At 45.4% G+C, this 27,637-nt stretch overlaps 3 protein-coding genes across 3 annotated transcripts; 2 read left to right on the forward strand and 1 right to left on the reverse strand.

The window, feature by feature from the left end:
* Positions 1–228: 228 nt before the first annotated feature.
* LOC129119174 (uncharacterized) lies at positions 229–6,772 on the reverse strand. The gene is made up of 8 exons (XM_054631014.2): positions 6,343–6,772; positions 4,884–5,027; positions 4,376–4,429; positions 3,994–4,083; positions 3,315–3,495; positions 2,601–2,684; positions 1,963–2,040; positions 229–901 (listed from the first exon to the last, which is right to left on the reverse strand). The coding sequence occupies exons 1-8, from the start codon at positions 6,630–6,632 to the stop codon at positions 650–652; spliced, it is 1,173 nt and encodes a 390-aa protein (XP_054486989.2). The 5' UTR covers positions 6,633–6,772; the 3' UTR covers positions 229–649.
* Positions 6,773–6,901: 129 nt separating this feature from the next.
* Positions 6,902–14,950, forward strand: LOC129119067 (heat shock 70 kDa protein 12A-like). Its single transcript, XM_054630768.2, has 4 exons — positions 6,902–7,243; positions 8,408–8,632; positions 8,991–9,162; positions 10,649–14,950. The coding sequence occupies exons 1-4, from the start codon at positions 6,962–6,964 to the stop codon at positions 11,710–11,712; spliced, it is 1,743 nt and encodes a 580-aa protein (XP_054486743.2). The 5' UTR covers positions 6,902–6,961; the 3' UTR covers positions 11,713–14,950.
* A 3,808-nt stretch (positions 14,951–18,758) lies between these two features.
* Positions 18,759–22,344, forward strand: LOC129120093 (cytoglobin-1-like). The gene is made up of 3 exons (XM_054632398.2): positions 18,759–18,853; positions 20,745–20,976; positions 22,160–22,344. The coding sequence occupies exons 1-3, from the start codon at positions 18,759–18,761 to the stop codon at positions 22,286–22,288; spliced, it is 456 nt and encodes a 151-aa protein (XP_054488373.2). The 3' UTR covers positions 22,289–22,344.
* The last annotated feature ends 5,293 nt before the right edge of the window (positions 22,345–27,637 follow it).

A 27,637-nucleotide genomic window follows, 5' to 3' on the forward strand; every position in this document is an offset into this window, starting at 1 on the left:
ACTTTAAACTAGGCTTTAGGGTTTTTTACTAGCTAATACAGTTTCTTAAGGCACTTAAGATATATTTCTCCTTACTTAAAATTAAAACTTACACTCCTACTTCATGTCTGTGTGGTTTAATATATTTTAGTTTCTCTAAAGGTTCCAATTCAATTCCTATATTCCTTTCTCTCTCTGAGGGACTCAGAGAAGCTTCTATTCCATGCATTCCAACAGCAGGCACACAGCAGAATTTAAAGTCTTTTTTATTTGGTAATTCTCAAGTTGCTCACAGAATACTGTATCACACCAAATCGCATAAACATGCATTTGCCTCATTGCATGCCCATTATGCCACAGAATACAACTTCTGGAATTCTTCGGTCCAGAGCTGTGGCACATGTGTAGCTGAAGGACTTTGGGAGAGGTAAATTGTAAAGATGTGAGGAAGCAGAGGAGTGCTAACAGACAGGTGGTCTTTGTGAGGAGACAATTGGAATAGCTTCAATTTTTAATACAGGTTTGTAATGATGATTTATCCTAGGTGTCCCAAGTGGGGGATGTCTAACTTACTAGCTCTGAAAAGTAGGCAATTCATGGGAGAAAGAAAAGCAGAGTACTATATAGCAGCTGTTTCATCTTATGGCTAAGTAAGTAATTAGCCTGACTCTCAAGTCATTTTCCTTTGGTCCCAGACTACACCTTTCACAATAATTTCTTCCCCACATTTCATTATGGGCCACAGAAATGATGCATTTTGCCAGTACACTACATCTTTCTTGTCCACATGCTCTACATGCCTGCTGTTTATGCTCCACTCAGCTTTAACTGGTGGATCCTGAAGAAGCAGCAAACAATAAATTTGGCAGCACTGCAGCAGGAACTGTTTTTCATTTTCAGTTCTTTCGTGAATGTCAGCTTCCTGAAAATCAAATAAGAACAGTTTTCAAAGCTTTGTAATATTATGCCGATGTATTGTTACATTGCCTCCCCGCTCTCATTCTGTGCAGCTGCTCCACAGGAACTAAGCACTCAAAAACTTCACTGGTCAAAGCTGCTGGTGCTGCTTGAGTGGGACATGCAGGGGTCCCAGGGCCACTTTAAAAGTTCTTTTATTTACCAAGTCCTGACTTCTGGATTGTGCCACTGTCCAGCCCCTGTCTCTATTTCCTCATAGAGAGATCTGCAAGGAGTTTGGTAAGACCAAGCTCTTCGAAAAACCCAGAAAGCTGCAAAAGGAAGAAGCTCCTCTTTGGAAGTTTCATATATCTGTGATATATATGTCATATCTTCCACAAAAAAAAAGCCCACTAGAGACCTGTCCATGTGGATAGCAGGTGTCAGGGCTCTGTGCTCATCAACAGCCTCTGCACACTTTCCTCTGCCTTCCCCTTCACAAGCAGGGGTTTGGCTGCTTGTGTTCAAGATCAGCTCAGATTTAGCATGACCATATGAAATTGTATGCAACTCCTGCAGTAACAGCCAAGCTGGCAGAAAGGTGGTGTGAGAAGGAGTTATGAGAAGCCTCATCTTCACCCACAAACTGGCCACCAATTGACCCAGGAGCTGAGTGGTGGCTGGGTGCTTGACTGAGCTGTGGTGTTGGGATGCCTGTGCCCAGTCTTGCTGGTCCTGACCCAGAGACCAACTTCACAGCTTGGTCTTGACCTGGCTGAGCTTGCCCAATGGTCACTGGTTTGTGGCTGACCCTGGTCACCACCACTGGCCCTTTGCTCTTTGCTCCTTGCTAGGGTCCAGTAGGGCTGTGCCTTTGTTGGTAGGGGCACGACCCTGCCCATCCTGCTGTACTCCCCTTACAAGGTTATGTGTACTGGAGAATATTTTGGGAGTATATGGACTGGAACAACCTGGTCTCAAGTGGAAAACAACCTCATTCAGAAGGGAGACCTCTCATGTTTTAAATAACAAGCTGCACAGACAATTGGACCATTGCCCCGGTTCCTGGGCTGTATCTTTACTCACTTGGACAATCTGGTTGTAAACACTCCAGTTTTGTTGATAGTGTTGCCTTAACAGCTTCATTATGTCGTGCATCATCACCTACAGAACAATCATAGCACAAAGCAGGCTGTTACCATGTGGTAAGGCAAACGCTGGGAACTTTTGTTTCTCATATTGGGTCAGTCAGTAATGGGGAAGTCACTCATTTCAGGCTTTGGAGGAGGGTCCCATAAAAGCAACGCAGGGCTGGAAAATGCTTTCTGCACTCATATATGTGCTTCATCCAGCTGGACAATTCAGATATGCAGTGTATGCCTGTGTGTCATGGGACAGAGAATAATTTAATTTTGGAAGGCTCCCACAAGGATCCTCAACTCCAGCTCCCTGCTTCTCCATGGAATAGCTTAACTCTTAGAGAGAAAGACCTGGTTTTTATCCAGTGCTGCTCTCATACCTAGGATTGCTAGAGCTTGGCCCCAGACCTCTCAGCTCAGAAGGTATCCCCAGTGTCATTGCTGACATATTTTGAGAGGCGTCCTTAGCAGATACAAAGTTCTAAATGAAATGGCAGGTGCCAATGGCCCTTTTACAGGCCATAAAAGGCCTTTTTACAGGCCTTTTACAGAAACATAAGATACCTTGGTCAAAGATATTTTTACCTTATTCGAAGGTGGAACGTAAAGAACTTTAAGTATGTCCTCTCTTCTCTGCTGTATATCTTTTTCACAGGCATCAAACACCTTCTGCAGTGCAAAAACAACTGATTACAGCATCAATCACAGTGAAACCACAGGTGTGGTGCGCAAGGCTAAGAAAACAACTGGATTAGAGTAAATTGTAGGGCTGCTAATTGATTGAAACATGTCTTCAATAGCTGTGAAACAAACTGTTTCATCAAGCTGCTTGCATATTGGAGCCCATTCTTCAGCATCTGTGGGGCCTTATCATCACAGTCAATGCTAATAATGGCCTCATCTCAGTCTTGTCCTTTCAGGTAATACCACTTTGGTGGTATTTTCCTTTAGATGTCTCCAGCAGCATCACAGCAGTGAGTCAGACATCAAAATGAGGTCTCCCAGCTATCAGTTCAAGCACTAACATAAGGAAAGTGGATTGTTTTCCCACTTGTGCTTAACACCTGTGAGAGATGGGACTAGTATTTGAGTGTGCCCTTCTGAAAGGCAGGAGGAAGAAGGTCACTGTCATTTTGATCTCCACAGCATTCCACAGGCCCTGCTGGGCTGGAAAATCAGAGACCCAAACTTAGCCCAAACCCTGTCTGGTACAGAAATACAAATACTCAAAGGCTGCTATATGGCTACACCATAATTGATGTGATAAGGATCAGATGGAGAAAATGGACTTGAACAAACCTTGATGGCGTCACTGCCTTCTTCATAGGTCCAGCGGTGGAGCATGGAGCACCTGACTTTCTCCCATTCCTGCAGCCGGAGAATCTCGTATCTCTCCAGCACAGCAGACAAACGTGAGGGGTCATTGATGTCCTCAGAGTGCTGGTGCATGGCCATCGCTTTAGCCAACAGCTTTTGGATTCTAGGTCAAGGGGGATATTAAAAACATATCTAAGTCAAGATGAAATAATGAGCAAATGTAAATATTTTACTTATGAAACTGTTTAATGAATCCCATGTTTTCTATGATGCACTTCTCATTTATATTATATAGCTGGCAAGCAGTTTTTTGTGGAAAATAGTGCTTTCTCAGCTTAGTTTTGCATGATCATTGTAGCATCTGATCAGAGTGGCATCTTGACTATGTCATTGTAGACTGGTTTCTTTTACTCTTTATATTTAACTGGCTACCCCAACTGTCTTCCTCCCTTTGCAGAATGTCTTCTTCCCTTTGCAGAACAACCCAAACCATCTTCCAGAGTCAGTTACAAAGAGATGCTGGCAGGTTGAAAGTCTGGAAAGAAGGTGTCATGGATGTCTGGTCAGAAATAGAGTCCCCAAGGACTGGAGGAAGCAAGAAGCATGTGGTTTTTCAGTGTAGAAACACACACTATGTCTGAAATATGAATAAATGCCTTACCTTTCCTCTAGCTTTTTGTTCTTCTCTTTCAGCTTCTCATTTTCTTCATTCTCCTTATGCAGTATTTTAATTACCTTTTCAGGAAGTTCTCTGAAACAGATTTGGGAAATCTCTTTATTTGTACTTGGACACTGGCACAACAGTGGACATGCCCCTGTTGAATAATCTGAGTTCAAGGAAAAAAGCTCTGAGGTGGGAAAGTGCAAGAGCATCCAGGAAAACTCCAGGGGAGCTGAACACCTCCCCTAAAAGCTCCCACCCAGAATTTATGCTCAAATCAAGTGGGAAGCTGTTTACATCAGAAGAAATAGAGGTGTGGTTGTGAGGATCATAATGATTTTCCCCTCTTACACTGATTATTAATGTAGAGAATCACCATTACCTGACGTGACTGTCCAGAAGGTGAAATAGAGTATCAACAGTGTCGGACAAATTTCTGTTCTCGTTGTCCATCCATCCATAAGGGAAAGAAAGAAACAATAAACCACATTGCAATCAGTGGGCAAGTATGCAATAAAGTCTTAAAAAATGCACAAGCTAAACTTCTCCTCTCCAATTTCTGATCAGCCCATAGGGAAAAGAAATTTAGAGACCAAAACTTGTCAAGGCTGTTCTTTGCCAGGTGCACAGTATGTGACTCTGTGAGTCAATACCAACAGTTCAAATGAAATACCCAAAGTGTAAGACCTGCACATTACATGGTGCAAATCCAACAACTTCTGTAAATTGGCTCTGGGTTCCCAGTATAGCCTGGGCAAAATTTGTTGCTAATGCAGAGCCCTCCCTGTGTCTGGCTCATTTTCTGTCCCACCCATCCTAGTGTGCACCAGCTACAGTTCATTGTCAGATGCCACACTAAACAGTGTCATTTTTGATCACTGGACTCTCACGTTATTTTGTTGTCCATCTTTGTCATCATTTCAAATACTTCCTTTGTGTTCTTGTACATCTCTTTCATAATTTCAAACATTTCCTTCATGTTAGAAGTCTGGTCTCCATAGGCTGATGGCTGCCGTGAGGTGTCAGATATATATCTGAGGAAAAAAAAGAAAAAGGAATTCTTATAATGAAGTGGGGTAAGAACACATCCTCAAAAAAGTACTTTATAATTGCAAGCAGCGGCTTCATGGCTACGTCCATGCCAGCAAAAGGATCAGAGCCAGGAAAAGGGCACACGGGTGCAGGTGTGGCACAAGTGAGTTAGCACTCTCCCAGATAATGCCTGGTACAGCTCAGAGGACTCCACAGGCTGTCTATCTTAGCCAAGCCTAAAACTCAAGCTATTGTTTCATGTCCTTGCTTGCTGTCTTATTGTAACTTTTTCTACTTTCAGACTTTGCAGCTGCAGCTAGCTCTAAGTTTTCTCTTCTTCCTGTTTCTAAGGCCTGCTTTTAAGGCTTTCTAGAAATCTTACTTTAACTATTTCCCACACCAAGGTATGCCAAAACCAGGGGGGTTTGACTAATCATTAGGTCTGGATAAAGTAAGCAAGATACAAGGACAGCTCCTGAGAAACAAATTCAACCCAGACCTGCAGAGAGTGGGAGAACAGCAAATGCAGGTGATTGTTCTGCTAAAACCAACTTTGCAATGTATGTTTTTTTTTTAACACAGGAGTACAAAGCTCTGTGTTCTCAAGGTAATTTTTTATTTATACAACTGCTGTGTCCTGTTTCCTCACGAGGATCCCAAATATCAGCTATTATTAGAGAAACAGTCCCAGATTAAGATTCTCCTGCAGCCTGGATCCAGGTAGAACAGAGAGCAAGCTCATCCCCACAACCAGATGCCAGAGCAAGCCTTAGCATGAGGCTTTACCTTTGGTTTATGCCAAAAAACCTGCTGCCCCTCTCAGCATTACTCCTTCCCACTGAAGCACATTTTGGTTTTGTTTACTTGGATTGATTCCTTTCCAGGTAAATTACTTCACTTTCAGTCTTTCACTGAAGACACAACCTTTTTCTTTAAGCTAAGCAATCCAGTAAAAAAATTACATTTTAGTCCACCTTTCCCTGCAAAATTGATGAGCTCAGAGTCAGAGCCATGAAATCCCAGATCTTGTCACACTCTTTATACTGATATTTCTAGTTTCTCTTCCTCTTGCACCAATTTAAGATCTGCCTCCCACTGTTGAGTTGAACTTGAGCAGAATTTGGGGATAGTAACCATCTCTGTGATGACTAGAAAAGTTAGGAAGTAGAAAACAGAGCTCTTACTGAATATTTCACAGTCAGAAAATGTTTGCAATTCAGCAACCCTCATGCAACTCTCCAAGAAACTTTGTAGAAATGCTCAGACCTAGAAAAATTAAATAATATTATCCAGAGATACCCCCCTTGTATAACCTACCTGCTGCCTTCTGCAGTTGTCTTTATGGGATCAGTATCCTCACACTTTCTTTCCAATACCTCTTTTCCTTTTTTTACATGCCATGATTCTATTCCTCTGGAGCCAGAAATGTTGGATGTCCACCACACTTGTCTGCTGGAGCCAGAACCACTGGGTGTATGCCACACATATCCTTTGCTGGAGCCAGAAATATCAGGTGTATCTGGCACTTCTGCTTTTCTGTCACCAAAAAGACTGCCAGTAGCCCACATTTTTCTTCTTCTGGAGCCAGAAACCTTGTGTCTGTTCATGCAGAAGCAAAAAATGTTTGTTGAAATGTGTGGGCAGCGCTGAGGACTGTTGATACTGCTGGGAGTGCAGAAAGCTCCTGATAAGACAGTTCCCCAACAAAGGCACTTTGCTGCTATAAAAAGCCCTGCTTTTTTTTTTTTTTCCCCCCCGGTTTACAGGAAAACATACAATTTACAGGATGTCTAGAGTTAGATCTGTCTCCAGCCAATAAAATCAGGGGAAATTGCCCCTCCCTCTGCAATATCAGTCCGTTTCAGTTTCGTTTCAGTCCAGTCCCTGTTTATGCCTCTCTGCTCCCAGAGCTGCACGCCTCTGCACTACCGTGGCCATGGCCAGCGAGTCAGTCTTTGTCATTGCTATAGATTTTGGCACATCCTACAGCGGGTACTGTTTTTGTCTTGCTTCAGGTACAGACCAAATCCGCCAGGTTTACTGGGGAGCAGAGCATGGGTTAAAGACCCCAAAGACACCTACGAGCATCTTGTTCAACCAGAAGCAGGAGTTTGAATATTTTGGTTATGATGCTGTGATGAAGTACAAGAGCCTGCCCTCCAGCCAAGCTGACCGCTGGTACTTCTTCCAGAACTTCAAGATGCAGCTGTACAGCACGGTAGGTGGAAGATCTGCTACTAATGGGGATTGGAGCTATTCATTTGTTTGAGGGGTGGGGGTTAGGCTGAGTAAGTCTGGTTGATGAGAATGAATAAATGCAAGTCAGAGAGTATTTTGATGAACAAAAGAAGAATTTTTTTTTTAATTCCAAAAGCTTCCCAGGCGCTTCCTTTATGTTGTTTTTTTGTCTAAAGACAATAAAACGTGACTGTATACATGGGTGAAGGCAAATATCGGTTCCTAATAAAAAGCTGCCCTGTTTCCGAGCTTGACAGAGAAACTGGTCTCCCTCTGGGACTCCCTACCTTAGTCCTCAACAAGAAACAGGGATCAAGTGAAATTTCCTGTAATTCAAATGAGATGGGCAGTTTTGGGATTGCCTAAAATCTCATCCCATGTTATACAGCTCCCCCTAGCTTGTCTCTTCCTCCCTTGAAATGTGATGCTGAGGCTAATATAAAGATGTCCAGCTGTCCTTGAAGCCTCCAGTAGCTTTATCAAATTTCTCTCTGAAGGCTCTGTGTTGGTTTAGAATAGTTCACAGCTTTATCTGTGTTTGCTTGTTCAGCCAAACACCAGACTACCCTAGGGCTCCTGGGTCCCACAGGGCCTCTCAAGCATAGAATAAGCCAGAGCACAAGGCCAGTCCCAGCAAAAGCCTCAGGTCCTCTCTTTGGTGGATAGGAGGCCTCTTAGAAGATTTTCCTCCCCAGGACAGCTGGGAATGACATGGTCTGTCACAAGGTCACCTCTGGAGTGGTTGGTTCTCATTCACTTTCAGCAGGGGCTGGAGAGAGGTTTTAGTTCAGAAATATTTCTCTGCATCTGAGGAGCAAATGGTGAAGAAAAATTTCATTACAGAATCACTCCCCACTGGCTCTTGAGGAATCTATAGGATCTACAGGGTCTTTACAAAATTTGGCCTAGGAGAAAGAGCTGAATTATCAACCACATTGACATGTTGCCTTCTGAATCACAGGTGTGGTGGGTGAGCAGTTTGGTAGCTGACCTGTGCCACTTAGACTCAGCCACAGTAGTGAAGCCAGTGCTGGGAGTTTGGTTTGGAGACAGGGGTGTCTGGGTGCCTCATGTAGTGCAGTGTTGGTGTGAAGGGTCTCATACTGACACTGCACCATGTGACCCTGGGCCTTTTTTTTGGTAGAACGTCACAGCTGGCATGAAGCTGAAAGCCACCAATGGAAAGTTCCTTCCTGCCTTGACAGTCTTTTCCGAAAGCCTGCGCTTCATGAAGGAACATGCTTTGAACACCATCAAGGAGGCCTCTTCCCAAACTGTCTATGACCCGGAGGAGATCACCTGGGTCATTACTGTCCCGGCCATATGGAGCGCTGCTGCCAAGCAGTTCATGCGCCTGGCAGCAAAAGAGGTAAAAGCGGGGGTTACCCCCTTTCCTCAAATTACCTTTGGAGGTTTCTTTGCCCAATTGAACCATAGGAACTCCTCAATATGTAAACAACCTGTATTTCAAATTTCAGCCCATTGGGCAGAGAAATCTTCCACATTGAGGGTGGTGAGGGAGAGGATGTCCCCAAATGGCACTATAACAGCTCTGCCCTCTCTCCCCACCGCCAGGTAGAAATGAGCCCCACAGAGATCAGCAGTGCAAGAACCACCACCCTTGCATGAGCCACTAGGGTGAGAACAGACTCCCTAGGAGGTGGTGTTCATGCAGCAGTAATCTCACTCCTTTTCCTTGACCTGACTCCTCTCTTTTTTGATTTTAGGCAGGAATTATCTCTGGCATGCTCTCTAGGAACCTGATCATTGCCTTGGAGCCAGAAGCTGCATCGCTGTGGTGCAAGCAGCTTCCACAGGAAGGGTTTATGACAGATAGCAGTGACAAGAAGAAGTTTGAAGACTCTCCTGGGATCCAGTATATTGTCGTTGACTGTGGAGGTAAAATTTTCCCTGTTCAACAGGTACCATCTTTGCTGAGCATGGTGCATGCCTGTTTCCCAACAGTGAAGGTCCCAGAGCTTGGACGCCACTGCTGTGCTTGTCATGGATTTTTAAATGTTATTTCTCACCTAATGAGATCCTGTGAGCAGGCAGAAAAATAGGAGGGAAGAACAGAGTTGTGTCTCACACTGCAGTGCTCTTCAGGCCAGACAGTCACAACACGAGGCCCTGCCCTCACACCAGATCAGCTGGCACAGTGTCCCAGCATCAGCCACCGGCTCTTGTGTAGCCTGAGCTCACAGCCTCCTCTCCAGAAGCAGCTGTAGTTAGTGCCCAGTGAAGCGACCAAAGAGAAGAGCTAGCAGGCACCGGAGAGTAAATCATTAAGAATATTTGATGAAGCACTTTGCAGTAATTTCTCTAGATTCCTGAGGTTTTTTGGAGTGATGTGAATTTTCTGCCAAGAGCAGTTTGGTGGTTGTGAACAAATACAGAAAGGTATGGAATATTAATCCCAATATTACCTGGTGGGACGTGCCTGGCCTTGTCTGACCCTTGCTGCTGGACCAAAGGCGGCAGCTGTGGTGTTTTCACCTCAGAGATACCTCTGGCCGGCTGGATGCTGCAGCTGGGCACTCGGAACAAATCCAGGCATAGTGGAAACTCAGTTCACCTCTGGTGGAAAAGGTTCAGGTGATGATGAAGAGAAAAAGGAGAGGATTCTGCCATGGAGTTTTAATCCAGAGTTTTATTCCAGGATGACAGACCTCTGAATCTTATAACAGCTCCCAACAGAATCCAGACCGCATGGTCCCGTCTCCTTTTAAGCCCCGGGGACAGGGGGAGGGAAGGGACAGGTGAGGCACCAACCAGGTGGGAGGAGGGGAAGGCTCAAGGGACAAAGACACTGGGACAGGCCAATGAGCCCGGACCTGAGGGGCATCTTTTGAACTTCTGCCAACCACACCACGACCCTGCTGGAATGTTAAGATTGATGGACAGCTCTCAGCAGGAGGGCAAAGAGGGAGGGGAAAGGAGAGGTTGGCACACCTGGGGGGTTGGGATAGGTGAAACAGGAAAGGGTGTCACACTGCAACAGAAAGGCATGAAGAGGACCACAAGTTCCTGAGAGTCTTCTCACCACTGCTCAGGAGTCAACCACCTATGTGAGGAGGCCAGGCTCGCTTTGTGATCAGACAGGAGATTGGCTTGTTCAGTGAGCAAGCTGGAGCATCCAGCTCTTATCAGAAATAACTGTAGGAGCCTCATGAGACCAGGCTTTTAAACAGAAGTGCAGAAATTTAAGAAATCTAGAGAAGTACAGGCAATAGCAGAAGAGGGAGGATGAGGAAAGAAAGCAGGAGAAAAGCACATCTGTGAATTGGGAATTCAGAAGATAAGACTGAATTCCGTGGAAACTTGTGCACTTTAAAGCAAACAGCACAATTAATTTGAGTCTCTGTGTGTGTGTTTGCACGTGTAGGTGGCACCATAGACATCACAGTACACGAGATCCAAGAAAACCATTGCCTAAAGGAGCTACATAAGGCAAGTGGAGGTGGATGGGGAGGCAACAGAGTGGATGAAAACTTCACCAATTTCCTCAAGGAAATATTCAGTGATGGCGTATGGGATGAATATGTGAAGAAGCACCCTACTGAATTACAAAATATGATGTACAACTTCAGCTTACAGAAATGCTCTGCTAGCAGGGAGGCAGTCTACATACGCTGCTACTACAACCTGACCAGAGTGGCAGAGTCCAAGAAGGACATCTCCAAGTTCTTTGAAAATGCAGTAGGAGCTGTGTGGTGTGATGGGACAATCATGATTACATATGAGAAAATGAAGAGCTTGTTTGACTACAGTGTCAACAATATAATTTTTGCTTTGAGGGAAATTCTTTCCAAACCTGAGATGGACAAAGTCCAGTACATTTTACTTGTGGGAGGCTTTGCATGCAGCATCATCCTGCGAGATGCAGTCAGGCAGGCCTTTAGCAGCAAGTATCATATCCTTTGTCCCATGGAGGCCCAGGCAGCCATTGCAAAAGGGGCTGTTTTATTTGGAGTTAATCCACACATCATTACCTCAAGAATCAGCTGTAGGACATATGGCTTAAGTGTGTGTGAGAAATTTGATGATGCTATCCATGACATCCGTAAACGGAGGGTCTCGAAAGCTGGTGACTTTATTTATTGCACAGGACTCTTCCAGAAACTGGTGGAAATTGGAGAGTCAGTGAACATACACAAAGCTGCCCACTATGATTTCTTTCCAATAGAACCAGATCAAACAAAGGTAACCTTTACTTTCTATTGTACAAAAAAACAGAATGCTCAGTATGTGGATGAGGAAGGGATGGAAATGCTTGGCTCCTGTGAAGTGCCATCACCAGCCACATGGCTGGGGTTAAATCGCAGGCTGAAAGTGGAGATTCAGTTTGGGCTCACTGAATTTAAAGCCACATGTACTGATGTTACTTCCCAAGAAAGTCGTACAGTTATAATAGATTTTTTATCTTATAATTATCACTCATCATATTGAACAGATCTTGGATGCGTTTTCCAACCATTATGATTCTAACAATTCTATGACTTTTACCATAGAGGAGACAATTGGACAGTAAGTTCATCATTCAACTTTCTTTTTACGCAGGAAAAGTACTAGTCTGATTCTCTGGTTCCTTCCATTCCTCACCAACTGCCCTTACAGTTCAACATCTCGTTTTCTCTTGTATCTGACAGCAGGTTTTCCTGCTGCTTTATCTCATGCCCTTTTAGCTTGCATCTCTGAACACAATAGTCCATATCATCAAGACAGTCATCTGTGACATACCTGTATTTGATGGAAAGTCTCTGGACTGGTGTCTAACTTCCACATAAAGCAGCCCATAGCTGTTTATTTTAGCCTGATGTCTTCTTGCAGCTACACCTTCTGTTTCTCCGACATCAGGTCACTTTATCTGGAGTCCAGGTTTAATTCTGCTGGGGGTGATATTTAGTGGATTTCTGTTTTCTTCAGAATATGATTTATATAAACTCTATGTAATTAAAGCTCCAGTGTCCCAGACAAGGGAGTTGAGTGAACCAGTCTAGGGGCTTGTGTCCAAAACCTATGGGAGTCTGTTTCCATTAAATGATGGGGTGGTTCAATCTCATCAATTGGGCCAGTTGTAACACTACAGATGTGAATAGTGCATATGCTGCTGCCTGATGCCTCTGTCCAGCCCTGGTACTCTGTATCTCTGATTTGGGCATGATATTTTCTATATCTGTAAAAACTGATCTCTTTCCTCCTGCCTGCAGCACCTGTGCAAAATTGAGCAGTGTGAAGGCTTCATGAGCCTGAATTTGTCCACAAAAAGGATGCAGTCCTGCAGTGTGCTGTGTCTGGCTGAGGTGCAGTGAACTTTCTTCATAGCAACCCTTATGTTGGTGTGTGGTTTGGGTCCAGAATGATGCTGATAGCACACTGATGGTTTGGGGTGGGCTGGGGTTTGTGGAGTTGGCTTTCTTCCCCTTTACCAAGGATGTAAAGTTTCTCTGCTGAACACCAGCCTCCACGAATGCAAATTCTTGGTTAGCTGGATACAGTGCAAGAAAACTCAGCCCTGTCATCCTTATTAGTTGAATAATCATGTTAGAGTCACTGCTGGCCATGTGTTGAATATTGTTAATCATGAGAGCAGCATTCAGAGGACTAACCTGCATATTTACTATGCCCTATGATATAGAAAAGTGAAATGATTTTGAAATTATTACCTTTCACATTTAAAATGTTATGCATGCAATAAAAATATTCATAACAGACACCTATGTGCATTTCTACCATGTCAGGTGGTACCACTCAGAACACTTCATAAGGGCTATTCTGGGGGCGAGGTCCCAAGAAGCTGAGTAATCCTGCTTTTTGTTACTCTTTGCATTTGGTGTTTTCACCAGTGGAAAGCCCAACACAGCTCCACCCAAGCTCACCAAGGCCCTGGAATGGGAAGAGAAGTACGGTCTGGGACAGTGGCAGTGGGGAAAGCCTTTCCCACCCATGTGCTAGGTGGGCTTTGGGATTCAGACGTTGACACTGTAATATATGGTATAGATAATTCATGCTATATAGATAGATATATGTGTGTATAAAATATTGTGAATGTCCAAAGTTATGCCTTTGACCACTCTGGCTGGGAGCAGAGTTCTATTCTCATTGTAACCAGTTCCCGGACAGCGTTAAGATAATATCAGATCTGTTACCGTATGTGGAGACTGTAGACTGCAGTCTGCAAGGACGATGTAAAATTTTGCTGTAGACTGCAAGGACGATGTAAAATTTTGGTCCCCAGAGGCCATAGTTGCAGCATCTTTTTTGGCTCCAGGGGTATCGGCAGCAGGTGCCCATGCCATTTTAAATAAGTTGGGATGTTGGCTTGCTAAGCAAACCAATACCACCTCTTTGGCACTTTCTAGCCTTTTGCTTGATGTTGATTCTATTCGTCATGCAACGCTTTAAAATAGAGCTGCAATAGATTTTCTTTTACTTGCACAAGGCCATGGTTGTGAAGAATTTGAAGGCATGTGTTGCATGAACCTTTCTGACCATTCACAGTCCATCCACTCCCAACTCTCTGAGTTGCAGAAGTTAACTGGAAACCTGCAGGTAGAATCGGGTTTTGGTATTGATGAATGGCTCAAATCTTTAGGCCTGGGATCATGGTTACGCTCGATTGTTAAGGTTATCATTATAGTAAGCATCATAGCTTTGTTAGTAGTATTAATTTTGCCATGTTTTTGCATGTGCCTACAGAACATGGTGCAAAAGATGATATCTGCTGCATTTAATCAGACCATGCTTGTTCAACAGAAAAACGGGGGAAGTGTGGAGAGCTTTGTGGACAGTTGGCTAGCTGAGAAAGGTCACATCTACATAATACTGCTGGTTAAGCAAGAAGGAGACAAGTCCAGGATTCAGCAGTCAGTGTCCAACCACTGACAAGGACATTGTGCCCTTGGTGCAACAACAGGATAGGGAAGAGGATCTTTTGCCAAAAATATGAAGATAGTTTCAGCAGAATAATCACAAGAATGTAGAAGTAGTAACAGAATAACCTTAAGAATGCAGAAGTAGGTGTAGTTGGCTAAGTAACTAACCAATAATGAGCTCTTCTTTGCAATATGTATGAGCTTCATTAACACCAATATAAATATGTGTGACTATCAATAAAGTTTGAGACTTGCTGCTCACTCATATTGTGTGCCGCATTTCTCCTGCCGATCCAACAACTGTATGAATTGGACAGTCCCGGACCATCATAGATGATTTCCCCTGGCATCTATACCTGGGAGATAGCATCTGGACCTTCCTGGACCATGATTAATGGAATGTCTCAAGGAGCTCACAAGACCTGCACCTGGGCATGATTACATCTGCAGTACTCAGGAACTGGTATCATTCGAATACCTGTGAATGCAGCTTCTGCCTGGATACTCATTTGTCTGAGTCTCCGGATCCATCTCCGTCTGTTCCTGCACATGTATGGATCCAACTCTACATGTGAAGAGACACAAAGAAATATGTGGTCATCCCTGCCTCAGGCAGAATAAAGTGTATATAAGCTGGCTGCTGGAAGCACTCGGGGTGAACTCCTGGGGACACGCTGTCACTTTGTCAGTGGACCCTGGTTCACCCAGCGCCTGCGCCCAGGGCTGATGCTGTCTTGGCTGTGGTGGTTCTCTTCCGAAATTCTATTTTTTTTGTTATCGATCCAATAAATCTTTGTTAAATTTTTAATAAATTTGGCTACCGATTTGATAATTTATAACAACACCAACAGTTGTGACTGCAGCTCCTAGTTTTGCTTGTTTTGATGAGCTGATTATGTTGATAACCTCAGACACTGAGCATGAGCAGATGCAGGTGTTTGTCCTTTCTGTGAAAGCAGCACTGAGTGTCAGGGTCTTGGGCTAAGCGTCCCTGAAACCTGGCAATGTGGGGGGCTCCACCCTGAGCCTGACACCACCATGGGAGTTGGGAAAATAAGAGTTACAGCTGCTGAGCCCCTGGCAGCCATCCTCTGAAACAGGTGTGTCTGCTGAGCTGGGAATCAACCCTGCTGAACAACAAATAGGTGTTTATGCTAAAAAACACAGAATCACAGATGCCCAAGTTTCAAGGATAAGAAAAGACACTGAGGTTTGCAGTGCCTCCAGCCAGGACATCAATGAGCTCTAGAGCTGTGATGGCTGCTGGATCCTAAATAGCTGAGTGAGTAGAAGGTGTCGCCCATTTCCGTGGCTGGATCTTGCCAGCTGCCTTCTGCCTAAAACACGTGATTTCTTGGAAACTGAGAGAAAGCAACCCCCCTTCTGCAGTACTGACACCACTTCTGGCAGCGAGGTGAGAGGCACATCCCCTTCTCCCCCTGCTGGGGACAGAAAGAGGAGCAGCTTTGTCACAGCCCAAACACCGTGGCTGTGCTTTCTGCTCCCGATTTCCCAGCGCCATCTGGCTCACCCTGCTTGCTGGATGTCAGAGGAAATTAAAGATTCACAACAAGTTCGCAGTCACTATAAGTTAGCCTTGAAACCATGACAGGGGGGTGCTGGATGAATGGAACCATGAAGAGACCCTAGGAACAGAATGCTATAAATCCTTATGTCCTTGACAAGTAATGGTTCAAATAGATTCAAGCAGAAACTGCAACAGAGGTTTAACAAAATAAAATTAAATGATAACTTAGCAACAGGTGATAGGATGTAAAGACAACCTCAAGTTACCTTAGATAATTATAATGTTAAAGAACACATCCCCAGGGGAATTTGTATGTGGAAATGATAGGATAATAAACTGGACTGAGATCAGCACATGCACATCAACAATTTTGTAACACAAACATGAGTGACCAATCTCCTGTTTCTATATGAATTGGTTATGGTTACCTTTTTGTAAAAAGGACTCTGCTTGTTTCCCAAAAGGTTGTAAAAGGCCTGGCCTGTCCCCCTGTTCTTCAGATTTGTAATAAAGTCATATTTTGACTCAATGTGTTGTTTTGCTCTTGCACACAAGGATTCCTTTCTCTAGGGATAGCATCCAGAGGAACTTCACCCCTGTTAGAAAATATGTCTCTTCATGCAATAGAAATTATGCATGAGAGGATTCACTTCCTTTGGCATAATAAACAAAACAAACCACATGAGAGGAAAAAGAAATAAACCAAGCACTCATCCTCTTGCTCACATGTGGGGAGGTATCAGCAATGACTTCATGATTAAACAGCACATTTTCCATAGCTTTTCCATTTCCAGGCCAAAATAAATGGGTTTCTGAAGCTTTTTTGTTTCAATTGCTAGAGATTGCTGAGATGTTGAATAAATGTATATAACCCTGTTAGAGATATCAAAACTTTATGAGGAATTATTGTATTCATCTACAAGGACTTGGAAAATCATGCAAGGGGAAAACAGAAGATAATTTTCCAAAACAGTAAAAGTAACACCAGAGGATGGAAGAATAGAAAAGCATGTCACAGAGAGAGCATGGTGTCGTGCTTCAGGGAAGATGTCATTGCTTTGTCTGGTCAGGGATTGCCCTGTGCTGCTGACACCTGCTTGGTCACAGACAAAATTGTCACCCTGGCCCCAGAATTGGTCCCACCAAGTAAGATAAATGTGCCTCCATGGAAATGTGTTTCAGAAAGGGCAGGGAACACTGAAAAGGGAGAGAAAAGTTCAGGGCAGGTACAGTATCCAACAGGATGATGACCAGTGGAAGAGCCCATGCTGGAGCAGTTGAGTGGGACACAAGGAGCAGCAAGAGCAAGGGACTCCCACACACCAATCCCAGCTCCTGCACCACCCATGGCCTCACCAAAAGGTCTGGTTGTAACCTGCAGCATGGGGTGGGGAAACAGGACAGGGAGAAGTGAGGCATCTAAGTGTTGGTTGGCTGTTTTTGTTACTTGGCAATAAGGCAATTGGATTGAAATTTCTCAACTCAAAATAGGTATTTTTGGCCCATGACAGCATGTCTGACTATATATCAAGGGATGGAGCATGTTCATACTGCAGTGTCCCAGAGGAGAATGGGGGAGAGCAGAGGAGAAGTCTACTAGGGAATCATAGAATGTTTTGGATTGGAAGGGACTTTAAAGATCATCCAGTTCCAACCCCCCTGCCATGGGCAGGGACACCTTCCACTAGACCAAGTAGCTCAAAGTCCCCTCTAGCCTGGCCTTGAACTCTTCCAGGGATGGGGCACCCACAGATGCTTTGCAGCTTTCTACCAGACTGCTCTTTGTTTGCTGTGTGGTAAAAAGGGAGAGGGAGGCAAGAGGGGACAGATTTCAGTGAGATCATTTGAGGCCTCCCTCAGCAGCAGTGGGACACAACCATCACCAAGACCAGTCAGTCTCTGTGAGTTTGCATCCAGCACTTTCCTTCTGCCCTGGGGTATCAGGCTGGTTTTTCTTGACATGCTGCATATTTTCCCCTCACACCTGTTCCTTCCCTCCTCTAAACCATCCCAAACAATATAAAGTTTTGTCGGCCCTCAGCATCCAGCAGCAGTTTCTCAAGCCCCTTAGCCCTTATTTTGCGTGCATGCCCTGGACTTAACCAGAACATTCCTGACAGAGGTTAAGCCCAGGCATTGCATGGATAATCCGTGAAAACTTTTTGCCTCCAGTTCCAAGTGACTGTGACTGTAACAAGTCCAGAGATTCTGTCTGCAGCTCCACTCTGGCCCTTCTTCCACCCCTTCTCTCTCTCCCAGGCAGTCAGAGCTCAGAGACAGGACAGAGATCCCAGCTGCCAGCCAAGAGGGTTAGGAAAGTGAAATGCCTCTGGTCCTGTGCACCCTTTACCTCCAGTGCTAAAAGGAAGTGGCTTTGCAGGGCACTATGGCTGTGGATGCTGTGCCACGCTGCCATCACCATCCCTGCAATGCTGGGATTTTGGGCTGATGAAGCCTCCCACCCTCATGGGACCAAGGCTGGGAGCAGCTGTGGGGTGAGCCCCTGTAAAACCAGAGAGCTGTGGGGAAAGCAGAGACTGTGGCATGAAGGCAGGAACTGGAGAGAATTGCTGGACTAGAAACAGGATCTTTGACTGAAAGACCAAAGAGTGCCAGGGAGAGGGGATGGCAGGGCACCACAGTGCCCTCAGCACAGCAGCACTCTTGGGAGAAAACCAGGAAAATTAGTGCTCAGGCAAGGATCACCTTCAGGAAAAGGAGCCAAGCACTGGCTTTGGCAGGGGAGAGAGGGGAAGAGAATTTATCTTTTTTTCCCCCACTGAAAACTGCCTTTTTTCCCTTCTGTCCTCAGACAGTGAGACCTTTGCTTTGGCACCTGACCTATGACTACAGGGCTAGTCCTCTTCCTCATGTGGTTGGTTTCTTTCCTGATTAAAAGTGATTAGGTAGCTCTAAAACCTGCAGAAATGTTACTGAGGGTAACAGAGACAAAGAGACCCTTCAAGATCTCTTAAATCCCCAGGGCAGTATTTAGAGAGCCCTGAGGAGAGACCTGGAGCAGAAGAACCCTGCAGGACCTCCCTGTCCTTCTCCCTCCTGCTGCACCCTCTGTTGCCAACATCTCCTCCACCATGTCACTTTCTGAAGCAGAGGTGCAAAGTGCTCGTGGTGCCTGGGAGAAGATATATGTGGATGCTGAGGACAATGGGACAGCTGTGCTGGTCAGGTAAGGAAAGAGCCCATCCAGCTGCTGCCCTGGAGGGGTGAAGGAGGAACAGCAAGGATGGAGTTACTGCCTAGGAGCATGTCATGGTGTTTTTCATGCAGCCCTTGCTGGGAAGAGGAGCAATCCACACAAGGAAAAATAAAAACAAAGGGGTAAGGGGATGGGAAAAGAAGAAGAGACAAGAACAGTATCTTCACCCATGTAAGGTAAAGAAAAGGTGGTATGAAAGGGAATGGGAACAAAATATGGGTGTTATTTTCCTCTTTACCTCTAAACTCTTTTAATGCTTTTTAAAAACTCGGTATTTCACTTCTGATTCTCCTTCAGCCTCAGTCCATCCGTTCCACTGTATTATAACCTTTCTGTGGACTTTCCTCTCTTAATTTCCATCCTGTTTCCCTCTCTTCTGTTCACCTTTCACATACTCTACTCTCATCTGGGACTTACATCACTTCCATAAGCATGGATCAGTTAAAATACTATTTCTAGTTATCAGACATTTACCCCTCCCTCCAGCTTCCTTGTATGTCACACCTTGTGCCTGGATTACCCTCACAAAGCCTTACATGCTGCTCTTTCCTTCTGCAGGTGGCACAATCTGAGCACAGTTAGGGTCGGAAATGCAGCCATAAGATGTTAGTAGCATCCAGTAGCTTGCCTCCCTGGGCTAATTTACTCTAGAAGGTGTTGCTTTAGTGTCTTACAGCCCCAGGCCTGCCTATAGAGAAGGTCAGGGCTTCCCAGGACAAGAGAGACGTGGCCATAATGGAAAGAGTCCAACAAAGGGCCAGGAAGATGATGAGGGGACTGTAGTATCTCTCCAATAAAGAAAGGCAGAGAAAGCTATGACTGCTCAGCCTGGAGAAGAGAGAACTCAGGGGAATCTTGTCAATGTGTACATAAAAACCTGAAGGGACAGAGCAAAGAAGGCAGAGCCAGGCTCATCTCAGTGGAGCCACGAGACAGGACCAGAGTCAATGGGCCCAAACTGACACACAGGGTGTTCCCTTCAACATCAGGAAACTTTTTTTTCCTTTTTTACTTCTGAGTGCAACTGAGCACTGGCACAAATTGCCCAAAGAAGTTGTTGGGTCTCCATACACAGAGATACTCAAAAGCCATCTGACCATGGTCCTGAGCAACTGGCTTGACCGGTGGTATTGACCCAGATGACCTCCAGAGGTTCCTTCAAGCCCGACCATTTTGTGACTCTTTTTTGTGAAATGCAGTGTGGAATTTGCTATAGATATTTCAGGTGGATAACCAGTTTACCCAAAGGAGTAAACTGCTTTTTTAAAAAGAGTTTGACCAAGATGACTGTAATTGATCGAAGGTAATTTCAAACACACTGAATTGTGTTACTTTTGAATAAATGGAATGAGCAGTACCCCATACTCAGACAACAGTCTGTCACAGGCAGTAAGAAAGTTTTGCAGTGGACTCTAGGAAGGGATTAATTAACAAAACCAATAGTAGGGTTTCTCTATGAAAACACCCACCAGTATCACAGTGGTCATATCTGTTGTCCAGAACATCTTTGGGAATATTAAACTGTCACAGTCATGTGAACGTGCTGCCACTTCTTTGTGAAAGTAACACAGAGAATATATTATCTTTAGAAGGAGTGGAATAAGCTCATTATAGGTTTTAAGGTGGAATGAGCAAAGGAAATGCCCTGGAGAGGCAAGGGAGAGAGGACTGGCTGCTATGTGCCTGGGGGTTATGCACAGGTGCAAAAGGCAAAGGAGAAACAAGGAATGCAGAAGTGTCTGTTCTAATAAAGAGAAGGGGGAAAAGAGACATAAATGTGGAAGGCAGGGCCTGGAATGTGTGGCTATATCTGCATTAATAGCTTGGTTCACAAGTCAGGATGTCTCTCATTCCTCAACAGGATGTTTACTGAGCACCCAGACACCAAGTCCTACTTCACACATTTCAAAGGCATGGACTCTGCTGAAGAGATGAAACAGTCAGATCAAGTCAGGGGCCATGGCAAGAAGGTTTTCAGTGCCATCAATGACATGGTGCAACACCTGGACAACTCTGAGGCTTTTCTTGGGATAGTGACCCCACTTGGCAAGAAACATGCCACCCAGCTGAAGATTGACCCCAAAAACTTTAGGGTGAGTGAGCAGCCCTCTTCCCAAAGGGTGTAATTGTGAGGAGAGCATGTTTTCCTCTTTGAGGGGCAGAACTGAGGAACATAGGCTTTGTATGTAGGAATACATATATATGCCTCAGAGAATGGAGGTGGTGGAAGGTGAGGAGGTTGGTGGTGGAAGATGGCAGGAGTGAGAGATCTGGCATTGGTGGGGAAGATGGCTGGACAGCAGATGTGGTGCAGGCAGGTGATGTGGTGGGAGCTGCACTGCTGCCCATGAGTTGTAGAGGGTTTTCTCAGAGCAATACGATTCCCATACCTGCCATTTAATAACAAGATACAGAAAAGGACTTTAACACTGGACCTCAGTCCCTGATGTATTTTTTATCTTGTAACAGGAGCTGAGATTTTCCAGGACAACTGAACCAGCTGTTATTGAGCAACAATGACAACAGCATTGTCATAATTAAACAAACTCAAATAATAAATACAGGATCAAATTACTTGCCCAGATCCACCTAAGGTCACTAGCAGAGTGCATTTATAACTATTTTGTCTGCCTTACACAGCAAAAAGAGGCACCTTCTGGCAAAGATTATTTCCAAATGAAGGTGATTTCAAAAGCAGTGGGCCCAATTTTCAATGAGTGGGAAAATAAGTGATGATTTATGGCTGAAAATACTTTTTCAGGGTAAAAATGCACATGAAACAATAAATGTTGTAGAGGAAAGGAGTTGGCATTTCAAAGTATACCACCTACCTTACAGCAAGAACTCTGCTACAGCATGCTGGATAGCAAACGAGCAGGAAAGGTCAGGGAAAAACTTAGCCCCCAAGCCATGTATGTTTTCCATAGGTGTCCAACAGAGGGCTCATCATGGCCTCTAAATATTTGGGACAGTCCCCTGCCTGGAGAAGGATTGCAGTGGATGGATGAAGCACATCAGTCCTATACAGCTATCCTTAAGTGATAGGTGCAGTCAGCATTAACTGGGGTAGTTAAAAACACCAGCAGCAGTTTTATTGTGAATTCTATAATGCAGCTTATTTTCCATGCCCTGTTACAAGCTCTGCAGGTCATGTGCTCTGAATTGTTCTTGTACTCCTTTCTGCCCTCCAAGAATCCCGGCTAAAGATACATAAGTTATTATGCCTCTAATGGAGAAAAGTTCACCCTGGTTGTTTCTTCCCTTCTCCTTGTTTAGATTATCTGTGACATTATCTTACAACTGATGGAGGAGAAATTTGGCAGAGACTGCAAAGCTTCCTTTGAGAAGGTCACCAATGAAATCTGTACCCACCTGAACAATATCTACAAAGAGGAGGGTTGGTGAGGCTGTGCACCCTCCAGGCTCTTCAAACAACTTGCCAGCACCGATTTGCTGCTTTTGGGCCCCCAGCCACAGCTGGAAAAATTAAAATTTAAAAATTAAAAAAGCAAGAAAAAAGGCTTATACAATATAGAATATCAATGTCAATAATTTCCTTAGCAAACTGAGTTTCTACAGCTAAACAAAACCTGCAGATACATCAAAGTCAACCAACAAATCCTGATTTGCTTTGCAGTTTGTTTCAGGTGGGTTCCTCTGGCCACTGTCCTTGAAGACTGCATTTTAAGATGGTGACTTTAAACTTTCTATTCCTAAAAGAAAGACTTACTCCTGCCAGCAGCACCAGCAGCTCTTTGGCTCACCTACCACCTCTCTATCCTCATGAATGACAGGACATTTTGGAGCATCTCTAGAATCTTTGTAGAGGTCATTATTTAAGAGGCCTGAGTTTTGTTTTGTGTTTGAACTTAAACAAGGGGGAAGTGCTGGGAATGACCAGCATCTGGGAGAGACATGAGGAAAGGCCCATCTTGCATAAGCCAGGAGATTCACCCAGCCTTGGTTTCTCAGAGCAGCTTTCAGCACAAGGGATGACAACACTGAGTGTGGTCACCACTGGACCCCTCTGGGCAGGGATGAACGTCTCCAGGGTGTGGATTTCACTGTGTTACTCCCAGGAAATTACTTGGGTTGAGTTCCCCCATGAAGCAAGAGTAGAGCTCACTGGCTCTGGTGCACTCAGAATGCACCCAGCTGATGGAGACTGCTGCCTTGCTGTGTGGGCAGCACAGGGGCCTCAGCCTGGCACAGGACTCGTTCTGTCCAGTCACAGCCTCCCTTCAGTGTTAACTGGGTCCTGAACTATTTAATTGCTTTTCTTGGTATTCCTTAGACTTGGTGAAATAATCAGCTAATAACTGCAAATAACCACATGCTGGTTTGCTTCAGTGTAATGCAATAAACACAGAGAAAGCAGATGTGCCCTCTCATTTGCTTCACAGAAAAGGTGATGTGCAGCAATGGCAGCTGGTTTCAGTGCACATTTACTGGTGGTACTGGGGGATTTCAAAAACCACCTCAAGCTCCCACCCAGGCACTCATCACACTTGTGGCAGTCAGGCTTCTCATGGATTCCACTTAACCATGATGCAACAGTTTTGTAAACAAGTAAAAATGCAGAGGTTTCTTCATTTAACATGTAGCTTTCATCACCCAGTGCATTTGGCAAAGGATGCTTCATCCCAAAGTCCAGAAGAGGAACTCTAGCCAGAGGGGAAGATGGGGCAGGCTGCTTTATTTGCTTCAGTTTTCTGTTCAGCTCGGGGAGAAAGTGAAGCATATTGCACAGAACTGGCAAAAACTGTAAAACAAGAACAATATGTGTAAAAAACTATTTATAGTCTCAAATCCCTCTGAAGGAGTACAAGTAGTTAAAGCTCAGAAAAGAGGCGGTGGCAGTTCTTTACTCCCATTGCTCTGCTGCAAACCAGTTTGAGCTTCCGAAGATTTGAAGGCAGCCCTTAGAAAAGTTACAGTGGTTCCAGTGCAAAGTCCCCACCCATTTACCACCTTCCAGAGATGGAGACAGAGGCTCCAGCCGGGCTGAAGGTGCCTGAGGGCCAGTGCTGTAAAAGTGCCTTCTTTTCAACCCCTCTGAGCCAGCACCTGGAACGATTTCTAACCCTTGTGCACTTAAATGAGCATCACCATCAATACTTTACCACAGTCAGCACTTGTCAGATAGTTTCAGCCTGGGAAAGTGGGAAAGGGCTGTACAGCCACGGCAGCTCCTGCTGCTCTCAGGCCCTTTGTGACCTTGCTGGTGTCCAGCCCTACTTTGCTGCTAGTTAATCCTGCTTTTCTGATGGAGCATCTCCTATAACTCTGATTGCCTGCAGTGGTCTGGCAGCACCACTGAGCCTAGGGAAAGGGATTTGGGACTGCAGTTTGCCCAGCAATAAGAACTGAAAAGCCAGGGCCAGGAGAGGTAGGTCATGAGACAACTTTCTAATTGCCTGCCGACTCCATTACATGCCCACAGAGGGGAAAGCAGGGAAAGCCAGGGCTAGAAGCAAACATTTCTTCCTCTTTCCTTGTATTTCCAGCTGCTGATACAACATTTGTTTGCCAGGGAAAAGGGGCTGGTGTTGGTGTTTGGGGGCCTGTGGCCCAGCCTGGCCTAGCTGGCTGCTGAAAGTCAGCATTGTGCAGGATGCCTCCCAGACCCAAGCTGGCACCAGTGCCAGCTGGGGCTGGTTTGACAGTGCCAAGTGGCTCCTGTAATCTGCCATCAGGAACCTGGCCTGGTGAGTTTTGTTTGCCAGGGAAAAGGGCTGGTGTTGGTGTTCAGGGTCCTCTGGTGCTGAGTGGCTGGCCCTCTGCTGGGGTTCTTCAATGCAGGTCACCTCATCCCTCACTTCCCCCACCACCCAGCGGTGACTCCCTGCAGCAGCACGTGGGATCCCGAACACGGGCTTTGGGAGATACACAGACATTGTGGGCTGAGGGGCAAAGAGGGGGGGGGCTTGAGAGGTGGAGAGCTGACACTGAGGGTTAGGGGTGCAAAGGACTCGGGGTACCAGGTAGGGTTAGGGTACAGGTGAACCCGAATGGTGGGACAGCCCCAGAACCCTCCCAGCAGGTGCAGGCAATTACCCCAGTTAGAAGGTAGAGATGATGTTTGGAGGCCACAGAGTTACAGGTAGGAGTTAAACTGTCTTTTAGGAGTTTTTTAGGTTTTTTTCAGAGATTTTTAAGGATATTTAGGGTTTTTTTTTTTTTGCAGGAGTTTTTTAGGAATTCTCTGGGATTGTTTAGGATACCTTTGGGGCTTTTTCAGGTCTTTTAAAAGAATTTTTAGGGTGTTTTAAGGGCTTACTACTAATTGGAATTGTTAGGGGTGTTTTTGGGTAATCTTGGAGCTTTTTTAGGACTGCTTAAAAGTTTTTAGGGCTTTTTGAGGAGTATTGAGGGTATATGGAGAACTTTTTAGGACTAGGGTATTTCTAGGGTTTTTAAAGGAATTATTAGGCTTTTTTAGGGTCTTATCAGGGCATTTTAAGTATTTTAGGGGTATTCTTAGAGCTCTTTTAGGACTATTTAGAGATTTTTTTAGAGGTTCTTTGGGGATTTTTAGGGGTGTTTTAGAGGCTTTTTAAAAGTAGAGTATTTTTAGTGTATTCTGAGGCTATTTTTCGGTTTTTGTGGGGTGTTTAGGACACTTTGAAAACTAGGGCTTTTTAGGGAATTGATAGGGTTTTTAGGGTTTTTTCAGGGCATGACAGAGGCTGAGGGGCAGCTTGAGGGGTATTGTGGGGGCTTGAGGGTGGCAGAGGCTGGGAGCTGAGGGAGGAGTAGGGAGAGGGGACAGTGGGTGACACACAGAGATGCCACACAGGGTGGCAGGGGCAGCTGGAGGGTGACACCGAGAAGCTGGGGGCTGAGGGGCAAAGGAGAGGGATTAAGGGTGACACACAGGAGCTGAGGGGCAGCTGAGAGGGGGCTTGAGGGGTAAAGGGAGAGGGCTTTAAGGACTGGACAGTGCAGTGGAGATCAGGGCTGCTACAGGGTGCAGCTTCGGAGGCAAGGTAGGTAGAGGTGCAGCACCCCTCAGCCCAGCCCTAACCTTGGCCTAACCAGCCCCCCTAACAACAGCCTGTTCCCCCAACAGCAGCACAACACAGCAACCCTAAGAGCGAGACCAGAGCGGAACCCTCCCGATGGGACAGGACAGCAACCCTCACACCAGGACAAGGAGAGAACCCTCTGAGGACAAGATCCACTGCAAAAAAGGTAGGGAAGACATCTGAGGGTTAGAGAAACAGGTGGGGCTTGGAGGTCGAGCAGGTTTTTTTCAGGACTTTTCCACACCTTCTAAGGATATATAGGGGATTCTTGAGAGTTTCTTAGGACATTTTAGGCTTAGCCTTAGCCTAAGCCTACATTTACTACCTGGGGTTAGGGTTCCAGCTAGGGTTGGGGTTTTCAAACCACAGAGCCCAGAGCTCCAGGCACACTGCAGCTGCAAAAGGCATCCCAAGGGCAACACAAAACTGCCACAACACGGCTTCCTCCAAAGCCATTTCATTGGAATCAGCCTTATCCGGCGTGGCCAGCCGGCTCCTGAAATTCCTCATTGTGCAGGATGCCTCCCGGACCCAAGCTGGCGCCACTTGCACCTGGGGCTGATTTGACAGTGCCAAGTGGCTCCTGCAATCTGCCATCAGGAACCTGGCCTGGTGAGTTTTGTTTGCCAGGGAAAAGGGCTGGTGTTGGTGTTGGGGTCCTGTGGCCTGGAGCGGCTGGCTGGCTCCTGAAATTCCGCATTGTGCAGGATTCTGCTTCCCTGTTTTGCAAACTGCAGGGAAAGACAGATTTCAGTTCTTACTGAAAATAATAAATAATCACATGAGTAGTAATAGGGCATGAATTTATTAAGCAAGTGGATAAAATTGATCAAAGCATAAAACTAAAGAGAAAGAACTTTCATGCAGGACTGGACGAAGAGTGCATTAACCTTTTTTATAAGCCCCTACATCAGAAGAAACTAATCTCTACTGCCTTGGAATAAAGGAAAATGATACTGAGGAAGGTGGCATGTGAAATGTGGGACAGAGAACAGTAAACTGGAGGGGTTATCAGGTGCTGCACACCCCTACACAACACTCTGCACACTGCCAATGCCTCTGAACTGTGGCTCAGTCTGCATTTATACTTGGTTTAATGTTGACTGCAGCCCCCGACTTCTCTGTCTGTACAGCTTAAATTATCTTTGGATGTAGCCACCCATGCCCTTGGGTGCCTTGCACTGGCCCCAGGGGTCAAGTCTTGCTACCATTCTCTCTTCAGCTACATAGATGATCCCTGCTTGAGGGCTATTTAACATTTGCTCAGTCATCACTTTGCACTGGCTTAGAGAGCTGGTTTACCTATTTTCTCCCATTCCCCCTGGGGATGGGTGGTGCAAGATAGGCTGGACAGGGAAAGGGGCTCCAGGGCAGGGCTATCATTGAAGTAATGGGATGGTAACTCCCAGATCCAACAGCTGATGGAAGGCATGGGGACAGAGGAACAGCCTCCTGTGGCAGCTCCACTGGCAAGTCTTATGTTGGGTAATGGGATACAGTGGCACTAGGCCAAGCTTCTGCTTGGAAATGTCATGGAAATGATTTTACTGTGTGGCTCCTCCTGCTGCAGTGGGAAAAGCAACACGCAGGCTGTGGTGGCACTGAGCCTGACTGCCCAGGGAGGTAGCTGAGTTGCCATCCATGGGGTACTCAGAAGGGAGGAAGATGTGGCACTTGGGGACATGGTTTAGTGGTGGGCTGGGCAGTGCTGGGTTAATGGGTGGAT

This window comes from Agelaius phoeniceus, chromosome 5 (assembly GCF_051311805.1).
Source record: "Agelaius phoeniceus isolate bAgePho1 chromosome 5, bAgePho1.hap1, whole genome shotgun sequence".
Lineage (NCBI taxonomy): Eukaryota > Metazoa > Chordata > Aves > Passeriformes > Icteridae > Agelaius > Agelaius phoeniceus.